Source organism: Drosophila innubila, assembly GCF_004354385.1.
Source record: "Drosophila innubila isolate TH190305 chromosome 3R unlocalized genomic scaffold, UK_Dinn_1.0 2_E_3R, whole genome shotgun sequence".
NCBI classification, from domain to species: Eukaryota; Metazoa; Arthropoda; class Insecta; order Diptera; family Drosophilidae; genus Drosophila; species Drosophila innubila.
The window spans coordinates 24198216-24220306 of NW_022995380.1; the positions used below are offsets into that span (position 1 = coordinate 24198216).

The 22091-nt window shown below is 38.8% G+C and overlaps 1 protein-coding gene across 1 annotated transcript; it reads right to left on the reverse strand.

Annotated features, from left to right (window-relative positions):
* Positions 1 to 610: 610 nt before the first annotated feature.
* Positions 611 to 11570, reverse strand: LOC117789473 (cadherin-86C). Its single transcript, XM_034628503.1, has 11 exons — positions 10827 to 11570; positions 10057 to 10140; positions 9813 to 9938; positions 9596 to 9745; positions 9414 to 9528; positions 7768 to 7960; positions 5837 to 7151; positions 5619 to 5767; positions 5042 to 5132; positions 4572 to 4783; positions 611 to 4504 (listed from the first exon to the last, which is right to left on the reverse strand). The coding sequence occupies exons 1-11, from the start codon at positions 11568 to 11570 to the stop codon at positions 1825 to 1827; spliced, it is 5859 nt and encodes a 1952-aa protein (XP_034484394.1). The 3' UTR covers positions 611 to 1824.
* Positions 11571 to 22091: the final 10521 nt, after the last annotated feature.

Below are 22091 nucleotides of genomic sequence, written 5' to 3' on the forward strand. Positions count from 1 at the left end.
ATATACGTGCACTTTAGAACAACATATACAATTATTTAAATAAATATGTTATAAGTATGTTTATAAAAATGTATATGTATCTATTCGGGATCAGAATGATGATCTCAGCAATGAAATATTTAGAGATATTTGTAAATTATGTACGCAATGCACATACAATTATACAGAAAAACAGACATACATGGTATTATTTTCTTTTATGTATTTCTGCTTATTTATATAAGTCAATTCCGATGCAGAATTTATTATTTTTTTTAATGCAAAGAAAAATTATATTCTTACAGAAAATAAGCAATTATTTTTGGAAAAATGTGCCGATACCGTGTACAAACGTATCGGTATTTCGATCTTGACAGAAAAATATTTTATTTCGGTTATGAGTCAGGTTCCGGTACTAAAAATGAAACGGTTAGTTTGGGTTATGTACATGTGAATTCATAATTAACATGAGTCAATGCTTTTTTATCAGAGAAACAGAGTGTTTCTCAGCTAGTCGAGTAATCTCAAGAAGAGAATTATAACGTGCTTTACTATCAGCCTTTAGTATTAATACGCATTTCCTGCATTTTGTTTAATATGTTTTTATTTGTATATTCAATAATCAGATATAAAAACGTTACACAAGATATTTGATTTAACTCTTACATATTGCTTATTATAGTTACTTAAATTTACATATATATTTAACTTCATCACCCGACACATATAATTTTCTTTCATAAATCAGGTGCTTCAGTTATAATATATTGCTTAAGTATTAATACATATATATATATACATTAGCATTAGGGCAAGAATATTGTTCCAATAACTATTTCTTAAGATCTAATTTTATATACAAGTACATCAACTGATTGTTTATATTGTGTAGATGATTTTACGTCAATATGGCAGTTATAATTTAAACATTTATATATTTGTATTTGAGAGACGAGAAGAGGATTAAAGACTTATAAACAACAAACATAAGAATTGTAATAGGAATAGCACATATGAATGACTTGTCTTTAAGGTAACTGGTGACTTATCAGTATAAATTGCAAACGGTCAAAAAAATCTGAGTAAAGCTAGGAAGAACGCGCCACTAAAGAGTGCTCGACTAAGTGTATCCTAAGGCACTTTTCTTTTAAAGATTTTGTAAAGTTTTCGAGCACACTTGACAATTACATTCTTACATATCTTTCGAATACTTAAGTATGTTGATTGCACCAGTTCTCTTGCATATGTATGTACAAATTATATATTATTTGATCTTCATATATATTCTTGTTACTTAATAAAATAAAACTAATAAAGGATTTTGGCTAGGTTATATACTGGACTTAGGCCATAACTAATAATACATAGGAATCAAGTGGAAATAGACCTCAGAATCAAAGAAAATAGTTGTCATTTTTGGTCGGTTGGTAAAAAAGAACTTGAATATAATTTAGGTTAAGAAAATTGAATAAATAGAGAATGTTGAATATAAAATTTACAGATGAAATATTTACAATGAAAAAATAATACTCAGCATACACCAATATGATTAAAATTAACTTCAGCATTAATCGTGTATGCTTGATAAAGATATTCCATAACTGATGAAAACTATTTGACATTTGTGAAGACATCTCGAAATGTATTCGGTGCATGAAAACTAATTGCAGCGATCTCAACAAGATTATGTCAAATTTTAGCTAAAGCGTATGTGACACAAAAACTATTTGTTTATTTAGTTGGCAAATGAAATCGTATGACGATTCGTTTGCTTGAAGATTAACGAGCCTTAGAGGCTATCACATATATTGGTTAATTCAAAATGCTCGATAATCGTAAATAGCATTATGAATACTGGGGAGACTCTCCACCTGAAGTGATCTTCTTAACACGGCTGACATCGTCGTAGGCAATCGAGAAAACGCTTTTCTTTTCGGCAATTGGATTTCGACGACCCATGCTATTCATTAATGAATTCATTGCAATCCCCGAGTCATGATCATCCTCCAGGGTGGATGCGTTCAGCTGCTTTTGGGCATGAGATGTGGCATGTGATCCACTATGATCATCAATATTAAGATTGATTTTTGATTTTGTTATTTTCACTTCGTTTTCCTTGATGGGCGACGGCTTAGACTTCTGCCTCTGGGAAAAATGATCTTTATCCGCATAGGTTGGTGTTTCCGGATACATGTAATGTGGCAACTTGGTGGGTGGTGCTGGTACATCTGGTGCATTCTCGCGTTCGAATCGATGCTCAGAGTGTTGCACGAGCGGATGATTGGTGTCAGTCTCTATTTTAGGCTTATGTTGCTTATTTAAGGCCCGATCCTCTTTGAGCATTCGGCTGCCCTTCGGCGGAGATCTACGCGGAGCTGGTTCCGGTTTGAACTTGCCCCCCTCGTCATATGGCGTCGGCTCCTCGGACCTTACACTCACTCGTGGCTTCGACACACGTTTCTCAGATGCATTGGCTTTCTTCTTGGTCGATAACTGCGACTTGGATGACTCTGTCGAGGTTCGTCCGCTTAAGGAAGGTTTCTTTTTACCATAATACCATTCCATATATTTGGGCACATTTCGTGAGGTCGGTTCTTCGTGTCCAGCCAGCTCCGTTTCGCTTTGATAGTAACGCTCGTTGGAAGAACGCTTCGAGCCAGAAAACTCAGCTGGATGATTACTGACCCCACCATTCCTGTCATTATCCTCCATGGTGTTTTCATATTTCGATACTGACAATCGGCTTTGCGGTGGCTCTGAGGATGTTTGTTTTCGGGAATTATGGCTACGCCTTGAACTGTCTCGACGTGATAGTCTCGGCTTAATCTCCGGTTCGATTTCCCTGCGTGACTCCGATGGTGATCTTCTGCTGATGCCTTTATTTTGGTTGGATACACTGTGCTTCTGATGCATTTCAGAGTGCCCGGAATCTCTTGACTTTTTAGCGTAAACCTCTGATCTTTCATGGGCATAAACAGTTGAGTTTCCATTTGTTCTAATAACAATCTCATCGTCATCCGAGTCAATGGAGTATTCAGTTTCGTTTTCATCGACTTCCCCATCAGAATTATTATAGTACTGTTGAACGGGTATACTGCGCGATCTATGTCTTCTGGGACTTCCGGCATCATCTAGAGAATCCGATATTTCCATTAATACCTCACGACTTAAAGCTTCCGATTTGTGCCTGTGACTTCCATTGGATTCAATGTGTGAGGATCCTTCGTTCTTCCGACTCTCATCGCTCAGTTGCTTGCGTAGGATACTTGTTTTAGTTTCCCTTAACGGCTTTTTGGGTGGAATTCTCTTTCTCTCGTATACCTCTTCCTCCTCCTTAATGGGTGTTCGTATCTTTCGCTTAACATCTTCGACCATGACGATTCTTTTTCCCGGCTGTGAGTTGCCCCGTAGCCTAGATCGCTTTTTGGGACGACGACGCTTGATCCAATAGACTCCTTCGGGACTGTTTGGTGGACTAAAGCGCACATATCTGTACTCATCCTCGGACATTGAGTCATCATTCTCACTACGGGCTCGTCGACGAGACGTTCCCACTTGGGCCTGTGAACTGACCGTGGTCCTTTCGGTATAGCTCTCAGCTGGTTCAGTTTGTGTGCCTGCATCGCAGTCCGTTTGTGTCCCGATGGCCATCGATTGACCTGGAAGACTTTGTGTTTCTAAAACTAGCTCATGCTGAGTATACCTCGTCTCCAGCATCTCCTTCTCCATCAGGATCTGTCGCAACAGAGCGTTTTGTTGCTTCAACGAATTCTCTAGCTCCTGGGTAAGTGACTGATTCGATATCGCAGGCTGGATTTGAGATGCCCCTTCTGCCCCCTGAACTGACTGGGTATGTATGACTTTCACCTCCGGTTCTGTTTGTGAATAGACAATACTATTTGGTCCCGATTTACCAAAGGGAAACGTATCACCCTTGAGTGTTGACCCCTGTTGGACTTCATTTGGCATCGATTGAATATAAGTTGCGCCTGGTACAATATGATAATGCTCTCGTATTATCTGCTTTCCATCCGGTTGCTCTTCAATGAATCTTCGCATTAGTATCTCCTTGCCCGTATTGTCGACCATTAATAGTTGTGGATGTGTGAGATCTGTTGATTTCATTGGAACATTCACATATATATTATCCTCATCCATTCCAGGACCGTCTCGAGTTTTATCCCTGGTCATTAACTGTAGTATCTCGACATTTCCGTCTTTAATGAAGAGTTCCCGCTTATTCTTGAGACTGTTTTGTGCAGTATGTAAATCGATATCGCTTCCCCTCTCTATTTCATGCCTTCGCATTGAATCATCGTCAATATGTCGAGTTTCCGTGTCATAGTTTTTCAGTCGAGAATGCTCCAAATTTCTGTTGCCTTTGCCGCGAGTAAAGTTCTCTTTGATCTCATCCAGGTGCTGATCATCCAATACGTCTTCAATGTAAACGTCACGATCGTTAATTAAATTAGTTCTAGAGTTATGGAAACTAAGATGAGGCTCTTCTTTGGCTGTGCGGTTATTTCTAAAAATAAATGGAGAATCATAGTTAATAATACTATCTTAAGCTTTAAAAGTATAAGCAGTATTACTTAATGCGAACGCGTCTTTGTTGATATTCAGCTGATTGGGTACGATGCATAGCGTTGTTATCATGATCGTTATCAATTCCAGCGTGTTGCATTTCTACGTTTTCGTCAGACTGTTCACGACCATCCCGGAACTCCCAGCGTGTTGGCTTCGTTCGTGTATCTGATGGTTTCTCCGCTGACCACGCCTCTCTTCTTCCCATCCACTCTGCGACCTGTAAATGTATTTAAAATTAATTAAATGAAAAATTTCAGAGAATCGAAATTAGAAAAAACGCCCAGAACCAGTGGAAGTTATGGATAAGAGGTCAAAGTTTTTTTTAGAAAGTTAAAATAAAAGAACTAAAAAATTGTTAAATAACTAACGAAATTGCCATTTAGTGAAAGAGTGTGAATGTGTGTGAATGCTTAAAGTTCTCTATAAATGTTGCAATAATCTATTGTAGTGTAGATCGAAATTGTTCAAAATCTACCTGAACAGATTTTGTTTGTTTTCCATTTGCCATTTCCCTATGCACTAGATGTACATCGTCTTCAGTTTTACTGATATTAACTATTCTTTTGCTACAAGAGAAGAATAAACAATTAAAGATGATATAAATGATGTTGTAGTGATGATTAATGCTATGAACTGCAATAAGTTTATTAATTTCCTCACTCCGTTGAGCTCTGTACTTAGTCTTTGGTACATTTCTCGAGCTTATTTCAAAGAAATATCTCTTGAAAAGTATTAAAAACTACATATATGATTAGAGTTTAATAGTTAGAAACGTTAGGGCTTTTGTTATAGTAAAACCATCAAGTCTGGGAGACTCTCTTTAAAGGGAGTTACTAAAATAAATTTTTCAAAAGTTATAATATTTTCGCTTGATTTCATTGAAATTTGGATTGTGTCTAGGTATTTGGTTGGATTATTTTTGGCATTTTTCGTATAGCTTTGAATGACATTTGCCCAAGACTAAGTTACAAAGTCAATAAGCAAGGGATGAAAGTATAGGATAGTTAAACTATATTACAATGGGTTGCATTGCATTTATTAAAGGTACTTACGTTGTTGCACCATAGAGAGGACACCACGAGCAAATGCAACAAAGCAGCAGGATCAGGATTGTCAGGGCAACCAATGTGGCCAAAAGAATGAGCAGCCAAAAAAGGACTTTATTCTCGGCCTTGTACTGCGTCTGCAAGGGAGTGAGATTCTGTTAAAGCAAACACTTTCATTAGTCCCTAGTTAAATGTTAATCAAGACTAAGTTTTGGTTAACTTACGTCTGTTTCTGCCGTATCCTGTGGCATGATCGCGTATGAGTTGTTGTGCTGTGAGAGTCGTTGTTGGATCTGCGAGATGTCCACCACAGATGAGCTGTCGTAGAGAACAGTTGCGGTGACGACACTCCTTTCTTTGATGTTTGGATTACCATTGGGTATGTCTTTAGCTCCAGGTTCTTCCGGTTTCAACGGACGTATCTCATGTATGAAAACCTTGCCTCCCGTTATGGCAGATAGGGTTTCCTCTGTCTTGCGCTTGTCTGGATTGAGTCCAGGTACAACAAAAGTCACAGTGCGCTTTCTACTTTCCGGCGGATAAATGCGTATAATTGTGGTCGAAAAACGAACAGGAACTCCCAGATCGTAGGCCCTAGCTGTCAGTATAAAAAGATCTCCATCATCATCGGAAACTGCAGATCGTCGCCTTCGTTCGCTGATCTGCTTCTTGGAACGCAGTTTGATCTTCTCGCGAACTGTCAACTCTCCAGTCACTTTGTCCAAGACGAAATTATTGTCATAGTTGCCATTGATTAGCTCGTATCGAACAACGTTGTTCGGTGCTGTGGCATCCTTGTCGGTGGCATGTATAAAGGCGTTGGTTGTGAAGCTCTGCAGATCGGTTGCCAGTATAAACTCGTAGAGATCCTTATCGAAGATGGGCACCTCGTCGTTAACATCGATTAGCTTGATAATGAGCGGCACCTGTGCTCGATTCCCATTACCATCCATGTCTCTGGCCTCCACATACAAATGGTATTCAGGCATAACTTCGCGATCGAAGCCATGGCTGTTGGTCGACACCGTGATCATACCGTCTTCGGCATTTAAATTAAGTGAGGTGTTCAGGTATCCCAATATGGCAGTGTAACGAACTTTGCCACCCAAACCCGAGTCCAAATCATTTGCATGTACTTGAACAACCTTTGTGCCCACCGTCATGTTCTCCGGCAACTCAACCGTATAGGCTGGCTGATCAAATACCGGAGTGTTGTCGTTAACATCATTGATGTAGACGGTAACATTAACGATCGCCGATAGATTTGTGGCAGGTCCCAGCTCCTGGGCAAGTACATTGAACTGTACTGAATGCCGTTGCTCGTAATCCAGCCAAGAGTTGTCCCGCACTCGAATGAGAAACGATGCACTGCGCTCAGCCACATTGGGTGTAATCTCAAATGTTCCATTATTGTTAAGCAATGTCAGCGAGAAGACGCCATTCTTGCCAGTATCATCGTCATATACACGCGGCACATATGGATCGACGAACGTCAGAGCTGTACCCTGAGGGGCATTCTCGTCCACCCTCGAGACGTAGCTGCATTGAAGGAAACCAAAAAACAAAAAAACAAGGGAAAAAAGAGGGAACAAATCGTGAGCGAGTTATTAGCATCCAGCTAGGAACTATGTAAATGCTGCACCACACGACGAGATTCGGTCTCAGCTTCAACTTCAACTTCAAGCTTGAGCTGCATCTGAGCTATTCAACTGTAAAGGTATTTTCAAGCTTAGGAGGAATTTCGCCAAGACGAACTTGGCATAAATTGATATAGTCTACAGTCGATGTTGTGGTAATCTTATCATCCTCATTGTGAACGGCTTGAAGTTTATGTTAATGAATGTGGTTGCAAATGCGGTTTTTCCTTGCCTTTTTTTTTTTTTGAGAGTTAACCAAATTGCAATTGAGATGCAAAGTTAAAGAAGGTAGAGAAGAGATTGCTGAATAGCTATAAAATATTTAGAGACTGCATATCATAAACAGTCTAGAGTCTAGACAATCTTGACATGTCTCTCTATCTATCATTAGTTTGTCTATTATTTTATGAATTTATTTACTGCTGATATTTAAGACAGCGTATCTGTTGGTCGTTAACTTTCGGCTCCAGCATTTTTACATGTTTTTGATTGTTGCTCGATCTTCTCTCTGTACTTACTGATCGTTCTCGAAGTAAGGCGGCGAATTTGTACGTTCCGGCAGAAAGAACGCCAATTGCACTGTGGATGCCATGGCTGGAGGTTCGTCACGACCAACCTTAACTTCTTCCGCAATTACCGTGAGCAAGACGGGATCGCCCACATGCGTTATGGCCGCAATATCTTCCAGAGGTCGCATTAAGAAAATTTCACCTGCATAATTTCAATATTAAAAAATTAATTTTAGAAATAATATATATGTTAATTAAAATTGTTAGCATACGTTAAGGATTGTTAAAAAGTTATCAAATAATATCATAATATAAATGAATAATTTTTCCCATTGTTTTACAAATTTTTTCCCGCCGCAAATTATATTAAAATTGTATATATATTTTTTGTTTTTCTTTCAGTACTGTCCCCCGATAATAACCATTATTAAAGGCGACGGTAAAAACTCGAGGCAGTCATGGGAACAGATGCAGATGCAGAGGAGACCAGAAAAAAAAGAGATTGCTCTCATGGCAATAGACTAGGCCGCCTCTTGCTGCTTTTAGCCAAGCTATGTACGAGATAATGCTACCATTTCACTTTTTGCTTTGCAGCCGGATCACTTGGCCCACAACAGACACAAAGGAAACAGAAAGTAATCAAGACAATGTCTTGAGAACATTTTAAATGCAATGTTTTTTTTCCAGCTCTTCACATGTAAATTGTTGTCATTTACATTGAAATAATTCATATGAGTAATTAGCTCAGAGACTGTGTAGATCATAATCGATCGTCTGTAATTCCAACATACGTTAACACATACACAGCAAGTACATGAAATTCTTGTGTCTTAGCCAAAATTCGCTTAGCGCTAAGGAAGACGGCCTCAAGATTTGCCTTAAAGACACACACATACACACACACACACACAATTGCAGTTGTGGCAAAGGCACGAAATTCTGTTGTTGTTTTTGTGGTTGTTGTTGCAGTTGTTGCTGAATCGTCTTCAGCGAGCAAAACAAAAGACAGACAGACATGCTATACAGCCTCCAGTCTGCCAGAGACAGACTGAGACTGAGACTCAGACTCAGAGAGTCATTGCCATCAAACTGGCAGTGAACCAGACGAGCACGAAAACAAGGAAGCTGAAGCGCAATCATTGCTTTTGGATTGAAGAGAGAAGAGAATCGGGGTAATGAAGGGCAGGGGCAGTGGCGATGGCAGTGGCAGGGGCAAAGTCATTGCAGAGCCTAGAGCCAAATTGCAGAACTACCAGAACTTGGTCACAGTCAACGTACGAGAAGATGAGCTTTGCTATCTAACGAGTCTAACGACAGACCGGATTGGAGCTGGAGCTGAAGCTGGAGCTGCTCCGTTGTCCGTTCGATTGCTGTTAAGGCTGTTCTTTTGCCTGGTAGTTATGTTAATATGTATCTCTCTCAGCGGTGTGGTTACGATACCCTGTAGCCATAAAAATGCCCGCATGAGGTATATTAAAATAATGGCAATTTCCAAAAGCAGCAAAAGTTACTATTATATCATTAGCTGTCTTTCATCCTACCGCTAATCAAGCATTTTTAATTACAAACTTAACTTTTTTTTTTTCAAACTTTAAGCTAACTACTTGTTTATGCTATTAACAACAATAAAAATCTCTGAGTATTAGTTCACTTACCGCTTGTATCATTGATATCAAAAAAAGATGTGAAAGGATTGTTTTCCGACACTAAGCCATAACGCACTTCCCGGGGATTTCCCTTATCGCCATCCTCCGCATGAACTTGCAATATCTTTCAAGATCAAAAAAAAGTATTTAATTTAAGTTAAGTTGTTACAATTAAATTTCATCTAATTCACCTTATCGCCTGGAAGTATACCAGGTGGCAGTTTTGTAACAGGTGGTGCGAGTGTAAAAACCGGAGGTTGATCTTGTACATCTTGAACAATGACAACAATTTCCATGCCAGCAATATTGCGACCATCCTGTCCAGGTTCGGCATATGCATCCTAGAGTTACGAACAAGAATAACACTTTACACATCACGACTTATTCAAATTAACCAGTTAGACGTACATTAGCCAGAATTGTCAAGTGGTACATGGCTTGTTTTTCAAAATCCAAAGGACCCAGCAGGAAAACTGTACCTTCCGTTGTCTCAGTTGATATTATCTTTTGTCTTATGGCAAATAACGGAGAACCCTAGTTACGAAGAAATATTAATTTTAATAATCATTAAATTACAATTTATAATACTAACAGTACGATATAAAATTAAACTTAATAGCTTAAATATATTAATAATAGATCTATTACTCACCCATAGCTCGAGGTAGACTGGTTTTTGATAAAGCGGATTCTTTCGGGCAATCACATAATCGAGTTCTGTGCCTCGCTTGGCATCCTTGAAAAAAGAATATAAAAAACATTAGTTAAACTATTGATATTGGTATAATCATAAACTATTGACCGGCATTGTCCCAGCTATGTTTTCTATTTAACTAATTCTATCTTATTATGTCTATTATATCGATTAGATCTTAATGTGAGCATAATCGCGTCAGTTCTTTTTCTATAAAATTCTATCTTATTATGATTATCATTAAGATTATTTCGAGTAGATATTAAATTCAGCCTGTCAGTATTTAACTATGAGTATGTCTAAACAAGATAATCCTTATTCGATTTATAAACACATGGCTGGCGTTTGTCCGGGTCAGTTTTAATGTTAAAAGCCATTGCCCGGGTCAGTTCATTATCTATCAAATTCTATCTTATTATGATTACATTCATTTCGATTAGATCTTAAGCTGGGAATGCATTAAGTTTTCGTCGTCATTGTCCGGGTCAAATCGCTATCTACAAAAGTCTATCATATTACAAGTATGATTATATTGATTTCGATCGGTATTTAAGTATTTAACTGCATACCAGCCTATGAGCCGTGAGCGTGCCTAAACAATTTTATCCCGTTTGAAGTAAAATGCACACATGATATGAGTATTTTGGGATGGGATGTGAGGATGTGGGATTGAGATTTAGAATGAGAATGGGAATGGGAATGGGTAGCTGTCGCTACTCGGTACTCACCTCGGGTATCATAATGATGCCGGGTTTGTGTGGAAATATGAGGTCATGGGGTGTGCTGAAATTGGTTGCCGTAATTGAACACAATTGCATGGCTATGCCACCATTTGTGTCCTTCACTGAGACCTGGAAGTCATAGTAGCGGCCAGGCTCGAGGCGACGTTGGAGTATAACATTTGCCTGACAGACCGAATTGTACTTGGTGCATGGAAGCGATTCCACCTTGACGGTGGACGACGATGCATCGCCCATAAACTCAAAGGTCAGTGGATAGTCGAACTCCTCGTCAGTTGCACGCAATCTATAGATTACAGAGCCGACCTGTGCGTCGGCCGGCACAAGTACGAGTCGCATGCGCGTGGATGGATCGAATTTGGGATCCACACCGTGAACGTGATGTAGACACAGAATTCCAATTAGGAGGCTGATTGTCAGCAATCGATAGGCGGTCATTGCGCTCAGCCATTGGCCAAACTGCCAACTTGGCCAGCACTGATGATGCCGCTGTTGCTGAAGTTGGTTCTGTTGTTGCTGTTCCTGCTGTTGTTGTTGCAGTTGCAGTTGCTGTTGCTGTTGCTGAACTTGGAGTTGAAGTTGGGAGGTAGGTGGTTGATAATAGTAGCATTCCTTCTGGCTTCGCTCACAACCTCCATCTGAAGTCGTGGTCGTCGTTCTCAGGCGGCATTGCGGCACATGTGTTAGGCTGTGACTTTTGCTGCGGAAATTGTTGCTACTGCTGGAAGCCATTGCTGTAATTAACCAAGAAGTAACCAACAAGATATTTATGATGTTAAAAACGTCACGTATTTAAGTTCAGCTCAGATGATGAATAAGTCAAACAATAATTGACCTTGCAAGGTAACTAAACAGAGATCTCTATATCTCAAATAAGTGTTATGTGCAGCAATCTTATAATTTACCTAAATTAGTTTCGATTTAAGCAAATGCAATGTGCAATGAGCAATAAAAGTGTGTTGTTTATGACCGTGCCTTAAAATTAAACTTAATTAAACTGTTGAGCAATGCTATAAGCCATGTAGGCAAGTCTTAAACTTAACCGAATCATAATTGTGTTACCTAAGACAAATATGAAAACTTGTTGTTACTCTGTAGATTGTTGCAGCTGACGTTCGAACTAAAGTTGGTGTTGCAGTTGCAGTTGGAGCTGGAGCTGGAGCTAAAGCTGGGTTGGTCAACGCTTTTAACCACAAAACCCACAATGAACTGCGTCTCAGTTTCTCAGCTGCTTCCCCCTGGCAGCAAACACTGCATTTTGAATTTTACTTTTTTCATTTTTCATTTTTCATTTTCTATTTCATGCCATGCTCCGCTTCGAAATGGAGTGCTGTCCCCATATTTAATAATTGTACCCCTCACATTGCACTTTCATTTTCACAGACGTAACGAAAGATGCAACGAAACCGCATTTAGCTGACCGACTAAATTAAGTATAACATTTTAATACCTATTTAAGTCGCTTGTCGAACTACTTAAGTTTAGTCGCAACAGTAATATATTGGTAATTAAGAGATCTCTGATATTTTCAATTTGTTCCCACTAAAACGCTTGGACTGTGACGTCAGCTGAGCACAGTGGCAATCGTTATAGAAAATTGGCAATGAGATATCTTATTTAACTCTTTTAATGCTCAAAGAAATTATATTAACTGCAAAATCAACAATCGAAAAACTTAATTAATGTACAAACAATGAAAAAATAAAATAAAAAAAGCAATAAATATGTGGTGTTTATTAATACAATATTTTTGAAGATCAACATGAAGACAATTTTATCACTACGCAAAAACTTCCGTATTCACTGACTATTCAAATAAAAGCAATCTTTTGTCCCAGTGTGCGGAGTTGTCGGCAAAACCATGAACAAAACGACATGGTCACTAAGACAAATCGATTTGGACAAAGTTCAACATAAATTTGTTCAGTTTCGTAAGCTGGATCTACCACAAAATACATACATATGTATGTGCTCTACAAACACAAAACACACATACATGCTCACATGTGAAAACTTCGAATGTCTTACATTTATCTTTCAATGGGATACCACAAAACTATTTCAATATGCAACTCATTTTGTGAACCTCAATACGATAATTTAATGAAGTTCATTTGCTACTCACAAGGTGAGAGTTTCTTCTTTTTTAAGGTAGGCTGAAATTGCAGATGATTTATCAATTTTTCGATTTTAATCAATAGATTTATGGACTACTGGAAATTGATTTAAAACAAGAGTATAGATTTGTTTGAGCGATTGTTTCAACTAAGAATGGTTTATCAATTAATTGATGGATATAATTTAGTATATTTAAGTTCTAAAATCTAAATCGATTGACCTTATTGCTACGTGAGAACTCTTTCGATCCGATTGTTTGATAAATAATTTAATTGCTGAATGGCCAAGTTGATTGGACAGGCATTAATTCAGAAAGAGTACACTTACACACTTACATATACGCATCACATACATTTACTGTGAGACATTTACGCAACTGGTACAGAACATTAAGTGGTCACGTACATATTGTATTTGTTGTCTGCCTAAACGCGAAATAATTCTTTTTTTTTTAACGTTGAATCATGTGCGACAATTACGAGCGGTACTTTAGACGCATTTCAGAGAGAAAATTGTCTGCTTTTTGTACGTATTATACTTATTGTGGCTACTGTTGATCTAGTTTTTGCAGCGGTGAATTCTCTAGCAGAGGGAAACGTTGGGAAGGAAGGAGGGCAAAGATGGCCGTGAAGTTGACAGACGTAGCGCAAGTGGAATTGTTTTTATAAAATTTTAAACGTTTCCGAGTTAACGAAGTAGAAATAAATAAAAAGTATTTAAAACAGAAGTAGCTTATTTTATTTTAACTATTAATTCATATTTATACTTTTTCCTTACATATAGAGTATCTTCTAGCCTCTTACAGTATTCTAGCTAATGAAGTTCTCGCAAAATATCGTATCTAAGTTCATAGTTAGTACCTCTTTGCGGTGACATACTTGTTCTCATGACAAATGACATGAAACGGTATTAGCAATGGTAATGAAATGCTTTTTAGCTCGTTAGGGGGAAGGCATACAGTTGGTCATTTGGCCATAAAGAACAACAGGCCAACGGTCAGGGACAGACGATATTCTATGGTAATACACTTTTTATGCTAATTATTGGGAAATGTCTTCGAGCGTTGCGTAACTGGAATAGTTCAGGGCCTACGGCATAATGAAATAGTACATGAGATGCATGATTTATATATTATCTATTATCGTATTTATTGGTAACAGTAGTCGAAGTCAAAGTCAAACGCAGACATGTGGGATTAAATTTTTTCACTAGATTTTGGCTTAGGCAATTGGCCCTCAATGCGAACGCGTTGGCTATTGAAAATATGGCCAAGTCTAACTGCTGCATCTGCATTTGTGTGTTCTCTGTGCGAGAGAGTGTTGGTGTGTGTGTGTGTTTGTGTGTGTGTTGCCTGATGCTGTGCAAGCAACGAACTCGAACTTATAGCCAATTCGGTTTGGACCGTCTGGCTTATATGCTAGTTGCATTTGCGAATATTTCCAGTTTGCGCAGCTGCATCGTGTCCTTAGCTCCGTCTCCAGATTCAGCATTAGCTTCAGCTTCAGCTCCAAAGCGAATGACCAGTTATGTCAGTCGATTCGACTGAGAGTCGAGTGGAGTCGAGTCGCGTCGAGTTGAGAGGCTAGGCGAGGCGACTCCGAGCCAACTCTGGCCACCCTCACACCCTCGCATTTGGCACAGCGTAGCGTCGTTTGAATTTACGGCCAAGTATGTTGCAATATTATGTTTTGCCCGCATTTGGCTTAGACAGGCTCCACTATTAGATACATGCCTATGAGTGTGTGTGAGTCTGTAAGTAAAGCGCCAGCCTCAGTCGCAGTCTCAGTCGCAGTCTCAATCCCAGTTGCAGCCTCAGTCTTAGTGTTATTCCCAGTTTGCAGTCCCTGTCTGTTGGCGTTTTCGCGTTCACTGGTTTTAAGACCGCACCATTATTGCGCAACAATTGTAGCACACAATATTTGTGCCATTTGGTTAAATTTCTCTTAACACACATACGACCAGACTGCCAACTGCCAACTGCCTCCCAGCCTGCCCAGTCTTGCCAACAACGAGTAATGGCCATCTGATGCGGTCTATTTTGTGGGCTACTTGTAGTAGCTGTTGCTGCTGCTGATTTTGTTGCTGTGACTGAGTCTGAGTTTGCCTTCTTCGCTGAGATTTCGGTCAGTCCTTAAATTGTTATTTTCCCAAAGTCTTGATTGACATCGCGAATTCATTAGCAGATGAAGACCTCACTAATGCTTATATGACTTGTACTTGTATTTGTCGTTAGGCTTATAATTATTCCCACTGGAAAACAGTTGTTTCATTCAACATTTGATTTTGTCGAGGTATATACTATAATAGACTTGTTAACAAATGACAACATCTGATCTACATAAATATAAAACTTTAAATTCAAAGATATCATATTTATATTCTATTCGAATGCGTTGTGTAAATGTATCTTCAGAATTGAAGAATAGATTAGTAAGCTTAATTATGACTTAAAAATATGAACTTGTAATCAGATTTATAATATATAAACATTTTAGCTAAGCTTACTGTTCTAGTTGTGTTCGTCTTTAAGCGTAACTTAATTAATGTTAATGTTTAAAATGTATTAATATTTTTTTTTTTAACTTCAACTAAAAGCAGTCACACAAAATATTATTAGGAGATAAAAGAATAATGCTGCAATAAAAAATTCTCTTCACTTTTCAATTTAAAACTTAAAAAAAAATTGGAAGTTTGAAAAGTTGTACTTTATCCGACATGGTACCCAGAAAAATCCAACCTTCAATAATACACACAAAAACCTGAGAAAATTCTCATAGATAAAATTTAATTAAATATCAACTCATTTATATTTTAATTTGCATTTATCTGAACACCCTTTAATATTCACTAATCGCTTTCAATTAAACTTGTATTCTGTATACATAGAAACTTTTCCACCATTTTCAGCAAGGTCAAGAAAATAGTCAATCAAACAATCAAGAGACTTGATTACTTTTCTAAAATAAAATCTATTATATTTAACAATTGACAGCATTTAATCGAATAAAGTTCAGATCGTCGACGATATGGAAAATATCTCTGTTGCACTCACGGAAAATAGTGAAGGGTATTTAAAGTTCGACCCGGTCGCGTTGCCCCTTTGCAAAGATACGATTAATGTCCTTCCTTGTTGTTCATAGTTTGAGTCTGGTCGGCGAGCGTTGCGACCGCGCTAAAAAATCGTGAGTTGAGTCTGAAGCAAAACAAGATTTTGGGCGTTGTTCAATTTTTAGGCTGACTTCGCGGTCGCCGCCGCTGCATGCGGAAAATGCAGCAGCAACAGCAGCATTCGTGAGACGTGCAACTTTTGTCTCTTTTTGGTTTGTGTTTTTCTTATTTTTGTTTCTACTTACTTAGCCCGACTGTGGCAGCCACAACTGGCAACTGGCAACTGACTGGCTATTGCCTGCATTTCAACTAGAATGAAAATTTGTGTTGCAAATAAAGTTGAACCCGATGGCAAACTAATCTGCTTCACGACAATGGACCAGCCAGGCAGTCAGCCCCATACATATACCCAGCAATGCCTTGCAGGCAACCAGCCACAGTTTTAGCCAGACTCAGAGCCAGGTAAACCATACAGTCAGCCAGTCAGGCAGTCAGCGAGGCAGCCAGGCCAACGCTGCAGACTCGTAATCAACTTTTATTTGGAGCCGCACTCGTACTTGGCTCCCCTCACTCCCCCGCCCCCTCGCTAGCAGCACCCCCTGCCAGTCCCGTGATATGACCGTCCTTCAGCATACTAGATGCCTGTCTGTGCTTTCCTGACTTCACTATTACAGGGGATTGTTGGGCGCTGTCCGTCTTTGGATTTTTTGACTATCCGACTTTCAGTGCGTCTGGGCAACTCTCGCATATACGTAGATATGTGTATCTGTCTACAACGTATTAAGTGTATGTGTATATAAGTATATCTGCATATTTTATGTGCATTCATATACATATAAACATTTTATTGCCGCAGCTGCGGGTGTGTTTTGGGTGCGCCTTTTGCGCTCTAAATGGGCGCATAAACAAGTTAGAATGCTCTGGCCAAGAGTTACCCTGTAGCCAGATTGAAGGTACCCCAATTCCATTATAAATATGTGTGTTTATGCATTCGATCTCAGTGTGGTACTTGTATAAATGACATTATTCATACAATTTGTTGAGTGTTCCTAGATTTTATGTTAAGCGTTCTCAGCAAGTGATCATACAAAGGGTATATCCATATATTAAATAGAAACTTCCACAATGCGTCATAAATGGTAAATAAATCATCTTTCGAATGTTGTATTTTAAAGGGTATACACAAAACAAGTTTTTGTTTAATTTAATGATTTTTCATATGATAATTGCCAGCACTCATGCAAAATTGTCATGCATTTTTAAATCCTTGATATTTAAAAACTACAATCATTTCCATTTCAATATAGAAGACTTTTTAATTAACTATATTCCATAAGAATGATTATATTTGAACACCTTAAACCTATGTAGAGGGTATTTGCTAGTTGAACAATCCGGTGTAGAACCATTTCCCTGCACTTCTACCATTTTCAGTAGCTGTGCTTTAATAAAAATGAAATATAGTCATAAAATAAAGGAAAATGGTTAAGAAACTTATTAGCAATATGTTATGAGAGCGTGTAGAACACGTGCCACTGGCTTAAATGAAACAGATTTAGGCCCTTTGCTGTGAACTTGATACCCATAAAAAGACACTTTAAAATGTTGCCTGTATAGGCCTGTTTTGTATTGGTGTATAATAGATTGCCCGTATATTATTTGTTGGCTTTCGTGGATGACGCGGCAGCAGCTCCCACCGATCGGTAATCCCAATCGAAGAAGAAGCTAAAGAAGATAAAATAATTTTCATTTTTTGTTACAAGAAGTCGATGTGGTTCGAAGTCCGGTTCGGTATTTATAATTAACAATGTACAAAGCATAAGACAAGCTGCAAGCTGGCCTGCAATTTACAGTCGATTGTAAATGAAGAGCACAAACAATGCACAAGATATCCACGCTGGGCTTCCAAAACCTAAACCCGAACTCTATCCCAAAGTTGAGCCCATGCCCAAGCCACGGGGGCTGGACCAGGGCCAGAAAGTCACTCGATTAGTTGCGGTGCCAACCGTCGTCGTCGGCTTCATCATCACCGTCATGATAAGCATTAACAGACTTCAACATCTACGCCGTCATCGCCTGAGACTGCGCCTTCCTCCTTCCCTTTCCCTTCCCCTTCGCCACTGCCAGCGCCATCAAATTCGCCTTCTTCTTCCTGCCACTTCTCTATGCCTGCTTCGTCTTGGCCAGCTTTTGAGTTGTCTGTCTTTTTGGTCTATCATGTTGTTGTTACTGAAGTTCTTTTGGTTCTACGATTCGTTTCTTGGCATCGGAGGTGGCATACGTAATGGGCTGCAGACCGCCGACTTTTAATAAAATGCAGCAAAAATAAAAATGTAAATAAAAGACTCACAAATGAACGCAATAACAACAACGGCAACAACAACGACAACAACAACGAGCGTTATAAAAATGTGCGTGGGACTGTCGACTGGCGACGGCAATGACGATGCGTCCCGGCCAGCTGGATACTCGTCTTATAGCCCCAGCAAGAGCCACAGGCATTCGGCCAGCTTTTGGTATTGGCCATGTTAAGAGTCGGTAGACGGTAGTGGCCAGAGGCCGAGTACTCAAATTGAATCTCGACTTTATTGGTATCAGGTCTTGGCATGGTTATTGCAAGCATGAAAATAATTGGCTTAATTTATGTGTGCTTTTATCTTTAAGGAAATGCACTAAAATGCATAGACTAAGACCAGGACGAAGTCTTAGACTAAGGCTTAGACTAAGATTAAGCCTAAGACTGAGACTCACCCATGGGTTGAGGCCTCTAATTTATGTGTTTAATTAAAAAATGACATCTGCCAACAAGCTGATGTTAATATAAGGTTAAATTACATTATGAAGCGTATTCTATCGCTCAAGCTCAAGAGTTGAACATCAACTGAGGACAGGTATGTGATGACTTACAGATAAAAGGGGAATTCAATTGAAATTCAAGGAACAACGAATATGAATACTGATTAACTGTGATTGGCAATCAACACATTTCTTTCAAACCAAATATGACGATATTTTTTATTTAGAGATCCAATCAATTTTCCATTTTATAAAATTAAGTTTTTCTTTTATTGTACGAAAAATGAAAGCTCACACATTTCAGGAACACGTACATTATGTTCAATTGTTTTCCAAATCAATTGTCTGCCGAGTCCCTAAAAATTCCAGGAGCACACCTTATGTTCAATTTACGTGTTGTTTATTTAATTTATATACGTAAGCTAAGCCTGAAAGTGTTTAACAAAGCTGCATACAAAAAGTTACAAAATAATTGGTTCAGTAGTGTTGAAGAATCCGCCTCCATGGGTGGAAATTTGTGGAAGACTGCAATAAGCACTGCGCTATTTAGCAATCCCATCGGTGTGGGCGGAAGTTAATTTGTATTCATATATGAAAACACGGGCAATGCCGGTTTATATCTATATAGAGGAAGGTCTATAACAATAACATGAAAAGCGCGTTTTCTGTTTCGCAAATTGCCAGTTGCGGGGGAAGAAGGGAACCAACCAGACGGACGGACGGACGGACAGACGGACAAACGCAGCGAACAAAGAGTGTGACTGATGAATGCATAGGCGGCAAAGTCGATCTGGAGACGTGAGTCCCGGGACTGTGAGACGGACTGCTGTGCAAATCTATTTACAGCCATGGTTAAGGGTTCGCCGCTGCGTTGTCTGTCGCAATTACTCTCCTCAATAACGTAATAATTTATTTCCACTTCAGCCGATGCCAAAGTCGAAGTCCAAGTCGAAGCTGGAGTTGAAGTTGGAGCCACAACAAATGCGAGGAACTGCGTTTTAGCATGTCTAAGCACTGCTTGGACTGCCTTTTAGCTATATTGCCAAAGAGGCGACGATGATGACGATCTCGACCACGACAGCGACAGCGACAACAACGACGTCAACAACATTGTGGGCGTCAGGCATTAATGATTGTCTTTATGTGAGTTTCGCGCTGTTATTGTTCTTCATTTAGCGTCTCGAAATTTTAATTTTCAACTTCAGTTGAACGACACTTTTACGACCCGAAAAAGTGTTGAGCAATGCTTCGTACAAGTTTCCATTACACGCGTTCCATTTGTTGTTGGCAGCAAATAAAAACAAAAGACTTAAGCAACGAACGTGCGCAGGCCTCGTTCTTTTCTTTAATTAAGTTCAAGTAGTCTTCAGGCAGTGTTGTTAATCTCAATGTGCCGATCAAAATATATATTTCATTCTACGCCGAGTGCAGTAGCATAATAATTAGCCCTATTAGACGATCTCATAGCCAAGCCAGTAACTGGTCAGCCACAACTTTTTTTCAGCCAGTTTCAGAGCCAGAGTCGGACCCATTAGGTTAGCCAACTGCTCGTCATACAGTAGTATACATCGATTAATAAATAAGTTATCGCCCCTGATGCTCCCGTACTTTAGTCTGTTGGCCGGGTAAATGAGTGAACACCTTTGGGTCTTATCTTTGGTTATGACAACAAATTTGTTGCTTAGATCGTTTTTGATTTGAGTGTTGCATAAATCATTATCGAGTCGACTGAGTGAGTGGAATGACTGCACCCCTCTGCGGCGTTTCAAATTTTATAAATGAGGTGCTCTCAACAAGAAAGGCTGCCGCACTAGTGGCATGCTTGTTATTGTTGCTTGTGCTGTTTTTTTTGTTGCCGGTGCGTTGCCAACAGTTGCCAACGGTTGTTGACTACGCTGACTACTTAAGCTTCGGCTCCCAGGCCTGGTCTTGGACTTGGACGTTGCCAAAGCGAAAGAAAAAATAACAAAATATTTTTGCAACACTCGCAACACGCATGCGGTGCCACATGAAAATACACAAATAGAGAAATACTCGGCAATTGTATAAATACTACTCGCAACTTTGTAAGTTTCGTACATAAATTGTAAAATGCCGCACAGCTGTCAGTTTTGGCACTGCGCCGTCTAAAGTGGGTCAGACAAGGTCGATTTCGAGTTGTTTTTGTTTACTTTAACTCAATGCACACACAGATACACACACACACATTCACACATTCATACAAACAACGATTTGCAGTAGTTAGTTTAGCTATTTTATTTATTTTTTCGTTGCTTGTCCAGCCGCCTATCTGGTTTTAGTATATCTATCTATCGTCTAAGCGCCGTTGCATAACCTACATAGATCAACTCTGTAATTTTAACTTTCAACTACCATATGGTGTTATCGGTATACTGGTATTATTTTAAATGTGTGTGGGTTTCATAGCAAATACTTAAACATATACTTTCAAAATGTCTGTTTTGCTCACTTTCGTCGAATAAAATCGATAAATTTGTATATTGGCGAATCAATTTGTAAAACCCATAAGCAAATAAATATATATTTTGCAAAAGAAATTGGTTTCGTTATCTTATTTCAAAGAAAAGAAATGTCTTAAAAGGATCTGAACACTATTGCAATAAAACACTAAAATGTTTTAAATGGCAACACACCAATTCATTATCTAATTCATCAATCTATATACTCTATTTATATTCAAAAAGAGTGACCGACCTGCATAATTTAGAACTTCCAGTTTGAAAAACAACTGGGCTCGTTTCACACTGCCATATTAAGGAACAGTCCTATATAAAAGTATCATCATTGTCAATTTAAATGAAACTGAAGGACACTTCCATGTAAAATTAAAAGAAAGTCAGAAATTAATCAATCAAAAACAAAAAAGATATTGCAAGTGAAAACTAGTTCATTTTTTGGCCATTTTGTATTTATTGAAAGTCTAGAAAGCTCTTTTATTTTGAAACTGAAAGCTCGGGCACTTTCAAATGTACAGTTCACACTTATTCTTTTATGGCCCTCTGTTATTAAATTAAAATATATAAAAACATGCAGCTACCCTTTAGACAAGGTGCCTTAGGTACATGTCTAAGTGATCACGTCATTAAGGAAAGTGAACAATCTGGTGCCGGATTTGAATCCCAGGCGGTCTTAGCCAGAGGCCTGAAGTGCCAGTTGGCTTAATGGATTGTAAGAATATAAGTACAGACACATACATATAAGACAGGGTAG

What these genes read in the sequence shown, in the direction of transcription:
- LOC117789473 (XM_034628503.1), bottom strand. Translation starts at nt 11,570, where the DNA reads ATGGCTTCCAGCAGTAGCAACAATTTCCGCAGCAAAAGTCACAGCCTA. An exon ending in CAGTCTACCTCGAGCTATGG is followed by an intron (nt 9,939 to 10,056) that starts GTGAGTAATAGA and finishes CTTCGTAACTAG; the next exon opens with GGTTCTCCGTTATTTGCCAT. An exon ending in CCTCTCTATGGTGCAACAAC is followed by an intron (nt 5,133 to 5,618) that starts GTAAGTACCTTT and finishes CTTCTCTTGTAG; the next exon opens with CAAAAGAATAGTTAATATCA.